This window comes from Schistocerca gregaria, chromosome 1 (assembly GCF_023897955.1).
Source record: "Schistocerca gregaria isolate iqSchGreg1 chromosome 1, iqSchGreg1.2, whole genome shotgun sequence".
In the NCBI taxonomy this organism is placed as follows: domain Eukaryota; kingdom Metazoa; phylum Arthropoda; class Insecta; order Orthoptera; family Acrididae; genus Schistocerca; species Schistocerca gregaria.
This window is the reverse complement of record NC_064920.1, coordinates 634,693,853-634,705,887: the sequence shown is the minus strand read 5'-3', so window position 1 is coordinate 634,705,887 and position 12,035 is coordinate 634,693,853. Positions and strand designations below refer to the sequence as shown.

At 44.7% G+C, this 12,035-nt stretch overlaps 1 protein-coding gene across 2 annotated transcripts in view; it reads left to right on the top strand.

The window, feature by feature from the left end:
• The first annotated feature begins 2,475 nt into the window (after positions 1–2,475).
• LOC126360117 (long-chain fatty acid transport protein 1-like) overlaps positions 2,476–12,035 on the top strand; it is a 395,340-nt gene continuing 385,780 nt past the window's right edge. For both annotated transcript variants that reach the window (XM_050007684.1, XM_050007683.1), the window contains exon 1: positions 2,476–2,769. In XM_050007684.1, coding sequence (XP_049863641.1) covers positions 2,707–2,769 — 63 coding nt within the window. In that variant the 5' untranslated portion in view covers positions 2,476–2,706. The remainder of the gene's footprint in view (positions 2,770–12,035) is intronic.

Genomic DNA, 12,035 nt, shown 5'->3' with positions numbered 1-12,035 from the left:
AGTGTCTTGAAAGGAGGATATAAGATGAACATCAACAAAAGCAAAACGAGGATAATGGAATGTAGTCGAATTAAGTCGGGTGATGCTGAGGGAATTAGATTAGGGAATCAGACACTTAAAGTAGTAAAGGAATTTTGCTATTTGGGGAGCAAAATAAATGACGATAGTCGAAGTAGAGAGGATATAAAATGTAGACTGGCAATGGCAAGGAAAGCGTTTCTGAAGAAGAGAAATTTGTTAACATCGAGTATAGATTTAAGTGTCAGGAAGTTATTTCAGAAAGCATTTGTATGGAGTGTAGCCATGTATGGGAATGAAACACACAAAAAGTCCAGAGGGGACGTATTGGGGATCGAGCAGGCCATCGTACAGGACCCCTATACCAATCCACATTTCCGGGACCCATCTGTCCAGGAATCGACGCACACGACAACTGAAATGTGCCGGCGTTCCGTCATGTTGGAACCCATGCGTCGTCTTGTAGGGAGCGGGACGTGTTCTAGCAATTCTGGCGATGCTCTGGCGCGAAAATTATAATAGTGCCTGCCATTTAATGGCCTAGGTAGCAGATACTGCCCAATTACACAGTCTCCATCAACACCGACCCACACATTAACGAAGAACCGCACTTGATGAGCGCTAGTAACTGTGGCATGTGGGTTATCCTCACTCCAAACATGCGAACTGTGCATGTTGAAGACTCCATCACGCCAGAACGTTGCAGAGGATGGAATAAATACAGAGGATGGAAATGTAGGATGCATTTCACAGTGTTCCAGGTGCCACTGCGATAACTGTGCTCTGGATGCATAATCAACTGGTTCCATGGTTGTGGACACGCTGTAAGTGAAATGGACGTAACAATTGCTCTCGAAGGACTGTTCTTGCATTCGTCTGATGCGTCCCCATGTTACGTGCAACTGCACGAGTGCTGATTGAAGGATCCCGCTCCACATGCTGCAAGACAGCTTCCTCAAATTGCAGCGTTCTTACCGTGCGACGGCGTCCCTGTGCAGGTAATCTGCTCAATGACCCGGTCTCACGCAGACGTTGGTACCCAGCATCAAAGGTGGTATGATGCGGGATACGGCGATTGTTGTTGATAAACCCGCTATGCAGTTTGTCCGTTGTGGTGAGAAACGTAGTACGCACCAACCATATCAGTGTACTCACTCCAGGTGTATCGCTCCATTAGTAAACAGAGACAATGCACCACTACACTGGTGGACAGCAGTTGCCTACAGCTGAAGAGCGTAATACGCCCTCTAACAACTGAAGAGCGTAATACGGCCTCCACTGGTTTAAATAATCCTCATAGGAAGAAATGACATGAGGGAAAAATATTTGTTTTGATGTCCCCTACAACCTCGCAGAGTTTGTCGGTTTAAATACTTTTCACCCTCCAGAATGAGATTTTCACTCTGCAGCGGAGTGTGCGCTGATATGAAACTTCCTGGCAGATAAAAACTGTGTGCCGGTCCGAGACTCGAACTCGGGACCTTTGCCTTTCGCGGGCAAGTGCTCTACTAACTCTTTTTTTTTTCTTTTGTAATCTCATTTTTTTCGTTGTAATTGTTCGAGGCGGACGTCCCCTGACAGCCGTTGAAGTTAATTATTGATCCAGTCACTCAGTTTTTTTTTTATTGCAGAGGGCAACTAACCCTCTGACCGAACACGCTGAGCTACCGTGCCAGCATCCAACTGAGCTACACAAGCACGACTCACGCCCCGTCCTCACAGCTTTACTTATGCCTGTACCTCGTCTCCTACCTTCCAAACTTGGCAGAAGCTCTCCTGCGCACTTGCCCGCGAAATGCAAAGGTCCCGAGCTCGAGCCTCGGTCCGGCACACAGTTTTAATCTGTCAGGAAGTTTCACTTTTCACCCTGTATATCTCTGTATTTGAATACGAATCCCTTTACCGGTTTCTGTTGCATATTATCGAAGACAAAAATGGTTCAAATGGCTCTGAGCACTATGGGTGCTGTGGTCATCAGTCCCCTAGAACTTAGAACTAATTAAACCTAACTAACCTAAGAACATCACAAACATCCATGCACGAGGCAGGATTCGAACCTGCGACCGTAGCAGCAGCGCGACTCCGGACTGGTGCGCCTAAAACGGCACGACCACCGCGGCCGGCAGTATCGAAGACAAGGAAGGGCTCTAGCTCTTAAGGTACGCATTTTAGAGGCCATGTTTACGAGACTTTTTTGCTTCGAATGATGGTTACTATCATATCCCTGATACTGACCATTCCTCGTAGGAAACACTGTATCTCAAATGTTTACCCCGGTATTGTTGAGTGGTGAGGAGAGCGGTGTCTGCAGTAGCGTGCATACCGGAGCGTCGATTGTAAATCACACGCAGCCGCGGGTTGCCAGGGATGGCAGGGGGGAGGTAATGAAGGCGGGGGGGGGGGGGGGGGGGGGGAGGCGGGCGAGAGCCTGCGCGGCGCCGCAGCCACTGCCAGTCCTCCGGACGCCAGCGGTCGGCGAGGCGCGAGTGCCACAAGCGAGAGCGACTGCGACTGCGTGCCTGGCGGTCTCGGCTGCGTGCCGCACGCTTCAGTTCCCCACCGGAAAGAGCGGCCGCACACTTCACCCGTACGGCAGTGCTCTGCTTACGGGGGCGCAGCGTGCCGGAAGCCCCGCCGTTGTTACCGCTACAGGTAGACGGCAAGTGGAGCACCGCGGCACACGCCAGCATGACGGCGCCGCACGAGGACGACGTCCGCAACGGCAACGTCAAGCAGCCGCCGGAACCACAGGTGAGTCCTCCTAACTAGCGACGTTCCGACACCCGATTCCGCAGAACTTCACCGATAACATTTGGGAGATTTTTTTTTTTTTTTCGGGAATATTGTCAGCAATTTTTGTGCAACGGACTCGTCATCTCGAAATAACTCCTGAAAACACTTCCTGAAATTTAAGTTTACATTAGTTCTTAACCGCGCGACCGCTACGGTCGCAGGTTCGAATCCTGCCTCGGACATGAATGCGTGTGAAGTCTTTAGGTTAGTTAGGTTTAAGTAGTTCTAAGTTCTAGGGGACTGATGACCTCAGAAGTTAAGTCCCGTAGTGCTCAGAGCCATTTGAACCATTTGAATGTATTTATTATTTATTCACCTATTTACGCCAGTTATCTTCGTTTCTTTTAATATATCTTCGCAACAGCGAAAAAGCCAGGAATAGGCCTACGCAGTCTCGAAAACGTGCAACGAAAAGTGAAGGGTATTGTAGCAACAATCGTCCGCGAAAGTGCTGTGATGTGGTTACAGTCCCTTTGGGAATAGTTCAGGTGGCAGTGTTCCAATTTTCCATTGCATCACCGTTAACGTTCCATTAATACTACCGGAAAATTAAAACTCGAGACAGAAACGAGTAGTACTGAATGTAAGCTTGAGAGCGAAGAGTAAAGTAGGCACTAGCATTGTCAAGACCAAGTACTGTGAGTGACTCGAACAGCACATACCATCGACTTTGGTTCCGTTGTGCAAGTATTTTCAGTGCAATATAGATATGGAGATAAAACTGGTGTAAGAAATCAAACGAAATGCAACTACTGTGTGAAGTGCCAACAGAAACTACGAGTTTCTGATACCACAATACTCAGAAAATATTCCTGAACAACCGCCGAAATTTTGTTGATGGAGTTCGGTTCATCGAGTATACCAGTAACTAAAATTATTTCGGTAACTAAATAATATCGGAAGGATAGTATCGATATCAACAGTGAGGGTAGCCATACTTCCACAGAGATGTATTTTCAAACGTTTTATTTCGCTCTGCTAACTCGGCCATGGCCGATTTTCAAGTGCATCACAAAATAATTATTGAAATAGAAAACTTTTTCACACAACACCTTTTTAAAACTGGCTGAAAGTACGAAATAATTTCTCCTAGCCCCATACAGATTCCTAACCCCATACCGATAGTCCTGAAAATTTGAGTTTTTAATAACTATAACAATACTTGGAAAAATTTAAAACAAAAAACGTGGGTCACATGCAGTAGATGAGAGACGCATAACTAGTTCACCTAACTTACTAACCATATGAACTGGTGTGTGATTTACCTCAACGACAGCTGTTCTCTGGACTTCTTACTATTATCAAATGGTTCAAATGGCTCTGAGCACTGTGGGACTCAACTGCTGTGGTCATTAGTCCCCTAGAACTTAGAACTATTTAAACCTGACTAACCTAAGGACATCACACACATCCATGCCCGAGGCAGGATTCGAACCTGCGACCGTAGCAGTCCCACGGCTCCGGACTGCGCGCCTAGAACCGCGAGACCACCACGGCCGGCAACTATTATCAATTGCATGCACAGTGTTTTTCACCGAGCGAGGTGACGCAGTGGTTAGCACACTGGACTCGCATTCGGGAGGACGACGGTGCAATCCCGCGTCCGGCCATCCTGATTTAGGTTTTCCGTGATTTCCCTACATCACTCCTGACAAATGCCGGGATGGTTCCTTTGAAAGGACACGGCCCCCATCCTTCCCTCACCCGAGCTTGCGCTCCGTCTCTAATGACCTCGTTGTCGACGGGACGTTGAACACCAATATCCTCCTCCTCCACAGTGTTTTTCGTTTTAAGTTTTACAAGTATTGTCATAATTATTTAAAATTCACAAGCGCGCATTCTAAGGACTAACAGTAAGGGGTTAGTAATCTATATGAGGATAAGAGAAATGGTTTTATCCTTCTTAGTCCGTTTCAAAAACGTGTTATATTACGAAGTTTCTCATTTAAACTGATTTAATTCGTCATATTCAGCTTTTTAGTTTTGTGAAATTACACAAGCTATTTAAAACATATGATGAGATTACAATAGATTCATTAGGTAAATTTCAAGTTTATTTCAGTTTCTCTCCAGCTTCTTCTTACGTTTATCCGTGAAAAGACCATGAAGACAAAAGTCAGAGAGAATGAAGCTCCACGATGACTTACTAGAAATCGTTCTTACGCGACACATTCGCAACTCGAGCAGGAAACAGGGGGAAGCAGCAGTAATACACGAAATACCGCCTGTCACACACCAGACAAGAAAGCGAGTTATTCTTGGGCTGTCAACCAATTCTGAGCTATGTGGAAAGTTTCAAGACTCTAGCTCATCGGGAACTTTGTACCGAACAGGCAGTCAGTCAAAAACACAATACTCTGCCATACACCTGATCCACTGCATAATAGTATTAACTTTTTATTTTACCTACATTAAACTCACTTATATTTAGGTATCTGAGCCACTTTTCCAAGGTGGCTGCGTACAGAATATTATTGATATACGTTGTTGGAATCTCATATGTTCATTATAGAATACACATGTACACTGATGAGGCAAAACATGATGACCACCAGCTTAATAGCTTGTTTGTCCGTGTTTGGAACGAAATACATCGCTGATCCTGGTTATCAGGGATCCGACAGTTAGTTGGTAGCTTTTTGGACATATGTGGCATCAGATGTGTACGCACAGGTCATGCAATTCCCGTAAATGACGGGCCGCTGATTTCCGTACGCGGTGATGGCACCCAGTAGCCACCCAGGTGGGTTACATAGGATTCATATCAGGTGAATTTGGTCGCCGAGACATCAAAGTGAGTTCACTATAATGCTCCTCAAACCACTGTAGCACTGTTCTGGCTCCGAGACACGGACAATTATACTGCTGAAAAATGACATGCCATCAGGGAAGGCATCAAGCATGAAGGGATGCTGGTGGTTCGCAGCTGTCAGTGTGTCTTCGATTACTGCCACAGCCTACACGCGAGCGAGGGAGAATGTCTCCCACAGCATAATACTGCTCCCACCAGCATGTGTCAGTGGCGCACTGCACCTTTCGAGCTGACGCTCACCTCGATGACTGCGTTTGTGGAGACGACCATCGACCCAGCTTAGCAAAAACGTTGTCATCCAAAGAGCCGACATGGCGAATCCCTATGGTCCCGTGTTCATTACAACAGTAACTGACGATGTCATTGGATCAACGTGTGAATACGTAGGGGTGATTCGCTGCGGAGCTCTATGTTCAACAACGTACAATGAACGGTGTGCTCCGAAACACTTTTGGCAAAGATACTACTGATTACCATCTATCCTACTTTACCGGACAGACAAGCCTCCGAACCACACATTCTGTGAAGAGTCGTGGAAGTCCAACCATTTAGCGCTTAGTGATAGTTTCATTGTCCTTTTACCCCTTTCCGTAAATGATCACTACGGTAGCACGTAAACATTCGACGAGCTTCGCCGTTTCCGAGAAACTCGTTACAGGCTTTGGGTAATAATGATCTGCCCTTCTTCAAAGTCCCTTCTATAAATGGATTTTCCCATTTTCAGCCGGTATCTTCGCTATGGTGATACCCGGATCCCCCGTCCGAGTCTGCTCCGCTCATATACTTTGGTTACGGCGAACGTCACGTGACCGCAGTGCCACCAGGCGGCATCCAGCGTCGCACTGCGCAGCGGTCATCATGTTTTGACTTACCGGTGTATGTAGTCACCACTGCTGCACTTCCAGTTCTATAAAGTATAGCTCACAGATACTCCACACATCTTAATACCCACTAATTTGCCGGCCGTGGCGGCCGAGCCGTTCTAGGCGCTTCAGTCCGGAACCGCGTGACTGCTACGCCCGCAGGTTCGAATCCTGCCTCGGGCGTGGATGTGTGTGATGTCCTTAGGTTAGCTAGGTTTAAGTAGTTCTAAGTTCTATGGGACTGATGACCTCAGAAGTTAAGTCCCATAGCGCTCAGAGCCATTTGAACCATTTAGGTTATGTTAGGTTAGGTTAGTGTTTTAACGTCCCGCCGGCCGCGGTGGTCTCGCGGTTCTAGGCGCGCAGTCCGGAACCGTACGACTGCTACGGTCGCAGGTTCGAATCCTGCCTCGGGCATGGATTTGTGTGATGTCCTTAGGTTAGTTAAGTTTAAGTAGTTCTAAGTTCTAGGGGACTAATGACCACAGCAGTTGAGTCCCATAGTGCTCAAAGCCATTTGAACCATTTTTTTAACGTCCCGTCGACAACGAGGTCATTAGAGACGGAGCGCAATCTCGGGTTACGGAAGGATTGGAAAGGAAATCGGCCGTGCCCTTTCAAAGGAACCATCCTGGCATTTGCCTGAAACGATTTAGGGAAATCACGGAAAACCTAAATCAGGATGGCTGGAGACGGGATTGAACCGTCGTCCTCCCGCAACCATTTAGCCAATGGGTTTATTTGCGGAGGGTGCACATAATTACACGCGAAATAGGTAAATCAATATCGTCATTCTTAGTAGCATCCAGGATAAGCTATTTTATCATTTAGTAATTATTAAGCCACCATGATTTGTTACAGAGGATATTTTAAGTTCGAAAAGGAATATAGCAATGGCAGATTTCAGTGTAGCTGCTAATATGAGCATGGTTGGGTCTAGCTATTATTAGGAAGTGTGTAACTTATGAACTCAATCAAAAGACACAATAATCCCGTACACAGTAAATGAGCGTTGGGAAACAGATACAATAATGTTGCATCGTGGTTCTAGGCAAGGGTACTAGTGGAGGTGGTTTTTCTCTCCCTCCGACCTGCTACAAGATGTTAAATGTATAACTGTGTAGTGTGGTTTTCTGTGATGAGTGCTTGTACAGTGTAGTGTTGGGTTTGTGTTGTTGTGGATCAAAGGAGGGGAGAGGACGCACACGGTGCCGGCACTCAGCTTACTCCTGTCTAACAGCACCAAAGAGCACCTCCCAGTTTAATGTGCCCAGCCGGTGGACGGATCAACAGTGTCGCATGCCCCCACTTCATGAGACACTGAGGAGAGATCTGCAATTTAATCCAGGGCGTTGGCGCAAAGTCTGGTGACCAGGAACTTAAGACCATCACCTCTGCTTCCCTTTCCCACCAAATATCAGCTGTAAAAATTTTTCCATCGCCGGGATTCGAACCGGCTTACCTCCGATCGAATGCCAGCGCATAAGCGTACACTAGCGACGTCGGCTGCGGAGGCAGGTATGAACTCAATAAACGAAGTAAATGTTATGAACTGTTTTCCTTTCAAAGCAATCTTTTTCACCTACAATTGAAGAACTTTCGTATGCGTAAAGAAAAGGACCACTATTTCGTTTTGGCAATACCGTCAGGTTTCGTAGGAAGCGTGCTCACACTGTTAACCATCGCTTACGCAATTCAGATCACTGCAATCAAAACTATTTCAATTAATAATCAGCAAAAATATAGTGGGAGGCAGGTTAGTTAAGACCTAGATCACGAACGCCGAGAAGAAAAGTGCAAAGTGATGATTGCTGGAACACTAGTGTACTACAACAATTAAAAACGAAAGAAGACACGTTCTTATTTCTGTACACACAATTAGCGAATGTTTTATCACCAGCCATTGAGTTAAAGGTAGTATACGGTTTAACCAGTTGTGTAGTATATAGCGTTGCTCAACAGTTATGTATCTTTCTCCATCTAATAAACATAAAAATGTGCTTCTATTCAATTAAATAAAGGAAACAAACAACTTCTTTTACTTCATTCTACGCTATATCGACCACAACAGCTAAAAGCAAGTAGTAACTTGGCATCTCAATCACGACTAAAATGCTGTAGAGGTTTACAGGCAGCGAAAATCGACTGCGTGAACTAAAATCAGACAGCCAGCTCGTATTTTCAGAATCGATACTGTAGTGCCTACATGACTAATCGGAAGCGGTAAAGCGAAATCGGTTTATGGAAAAACGGATTTTAAAACGCGTGCGAGTGCTTGTTGCGTCTGTAGTGTCCGTGGAGAGGAGAGGAAACGACAATTCTATGTGCACACTCCAACTTCCCTTTCCGCCGGCCTCCGTGAATGTCTAGTAAAGGCAATGTGGGAGTCTAATCCCGCCTCAGGTGTAAGTGTAAGCTTTTAACGTATCGTTACTGTGTGTCCTACGCAGATGCAGAGTTAAACGACAGAACTGCGTGTGTGTGCGTACAGAATCCACGCTGATGAAAATACATATGTTCTTAATACATGAGAAACTGATCCCTAAATAAACGTTAGATCTGAACCTGAATTAATAATGAAATTACTTCTTGAAATGAGTCAGAGGTGATTATCAACTTTTGCCACTGATACCGTCTACTTAACGGGATTTTTTATTTATTACATATTGGCATGTTTCCACTGCTGCGGACGTCACATCACGTAATTAAGAGTAAGAATAACATATGAATAAGAAGTGCTATAAACACATATAAGTCGATAAACGAAAAAACTCACTTACCAAACTTAGGACTTGTGAGAAAAGTTGAAAGTCAAATGCAATACAGCGTATGCCGAAGAGGGGTCTCGAGTGCCACCAGCTCTCTTCGAAAGCTTACGGAAGTAAACGTGTAACCCGAGAAGTGGTGGAATACGTTGCTTTCGTTTTTCTCGTCATGTACATATACATGAACAAGGGTTTCCAAAACTGCAATACTTCAAGTTAAAGCTATAAAATATAAATCCGGAGATGCTATTTCACAATTAGAAAATTAGCATTTTGTATTGCTGCAACATGTATATGGTATGTAAAGCTCACCGAAACATAACAGCAAGTATTCATCACATGTGATGTATACTCATGTATTATTTATCTTAGTGAAGAGTTAGTTTTATAAAATTTTACCTTAACACGCTACACAGATTAAAACTGTGCCTTACGAGCCGAAGTTTGTTTAAAGAATGAACCGATAAATAAATAAATACTAGCGGAAGACAGAAGCAACTTGGAGGCGTGCTTCTAGATATGTTACCGGCAGGTTAGATTAACATGTGAGTATTGTAGAAATGCTCCTCAAACTCAAATAAGAATCCCTGGAGAAACAAGACTTTCTTTTCGCGAAATTTTGTCTAGTAAGTTTGGAGAATCTGTATTTGCGACAGACTGCCGCCATCGTACATCACGTGTAAGGATCGCGAAGACAAGATAAGAGAAGTCCGAGATCGTACGGAAGCATAGAGGCAGCAGTTTTCACCTAGCCCTATTTGCAAGTGGAACTGGGAAGGGAATGAGTGGTAATCTCCGCCATGCACCGTATGTTGACTTGTGGAATATGTATAAAGGTGTAGATCCCGTCAGGCGATGCTGACTTATCTGCCTGCCTACCAGCTTGTCTGCCTGTCTGTCTTTCTTTCTTTCTTTCTTTCTTTCTTTCTTTTACCTACCATTGATCCCGTCTAGTACGGTGATCGCTTCTTTATGATTTGACAAATTTTATTATTTAACTTCGTGGGCGGATTACCTTCCTGGCGCCGCAGTCATCAAGGTAAGCTAAGGGAGCGAAGTCCCGCCGTCTACCCGTGAGTTCTGTAAAATTTGGTTTGTTTGGTTATCGTATTTTAACTGTTTGTGTATCGTTTGTATATCGTATTCTCTGAGGTGAAACTCGAGGACAAGCCCGGCATTTGCTTAAAACTGGTGTCGCAAAGCTCCTAAGAACCACACTCAGCCTGGCCGATGTTCCAACCTGTTATTGTTTACCCGTCACGCGGATTCGATGCGAGTCTATCTACCGGGTGGTCCATCTGAAGTTTTGGAGGACATTATCTCGGAAACTATACATCGGGTAAAAATAGTGGGTAAGACAAGTTCGTAAGCTCAAAGGGGGACATCAAATGATACTATACGTGACCCCCAGCCCCCAACCCCTTGGGTGGGGCGTGGCGCAACTTCTAAATATTAAATGGAAACACCCATTTTTTATTGCAGATTCGGATTCTCCATAAAACAGTAATCAAGTTTTGTCTGAAACATTTTTTAAACCACTGACAGATGGCGCTCAAATCTAGAAAAACAGTAAAATTGGGGAAGAACTCTGATTTATTTAGAATTATCCGAAAAAGACGCATCAAACCGATTAAACAAGTGCACCAATTCTTTCGTTACTCCAAATTAAGCTATTTTTGTACAAAATGTATTGTATCCTACTTTTAGCGTCACCCAGGAACAACGACATGGACGTAGTAGAATGATGTTAACATGAGGTGCTTCATTAGAGTGAGTCCCCTTGCCTCTCACATGTTGGGGTCCTTCATTAGTGTGAGTCCCCTTGCCTCTCATAATTTGGGGTGATTAAGTAATGAAATGAGCCACGAAGAAATTGTTCAAAATTATCTCCATTTGGTTCAATGCATAAAGGCAGTCGTCTGCGAAAGTTGTCCACAGTTTTGAGCAGCACATCCCGTGGTATGGCTGCACACGCTCTTCGAATATGTTCTTCCATATCGTTTCGGGTTGTAGACTGTTTTTCATAAACAATATTTTTTAAATAACCCCACAAGAAAAAATCAGGAGATGTTAGGTCTGGTGAACGTGGAGGCAATTGAATTGGTCCGCCGCGTCCTATCCACCGACCAGGGTACCGTAATGTTAAAACGTTCCGCACATTTTTAGCATAATAAGGAGCTGCTCCGTCCTCTTGGAACCACATTCGTTGCCTATTTTCTAAATCAACATCTTCCATTAGCTCCAACAAATCATCACGGAGAAGTTTTAAATAAGATTCCCAAGTAACATTTCGGTCAAAAAATACGGTCCTATCAAGTAACCGTTTAAAATTCCACACCAGACCATTTGTGTTGATTGTGAACGAGTCTGTGCCAGTGTGGATTGACAGGGGACCAATAATGACAATCATGACTATTTAATTCGCCATTGTTTTAGAATGTGACTTCATCGGTGAACATAACGTATCTAAAAAAAAAAAAAAGAACACATGTCACCTCTTATCATTTCCAAGGACCATTGGCAGCAATACACGCATATTTGCAGAGCTTTCGGCGTTAATGCCTGTGTCTGTGTGATACGCGTGATATGTGCCTTCAAAATCCTCAAAACAGTTGATTTCGGTATTCCAGTTTGTCTCTGAATCGCACGACTACTAATTTCGGGATCCAGTTGAACACAGGCGAGAACGGTGAGGGTACGAGCGTCATTTTCATTGTATTCGCGATGACGAGGTGGTCGGTGAACGTATTCATTCAGAGCTCGCTGAGTGCAATTTCGAATAAT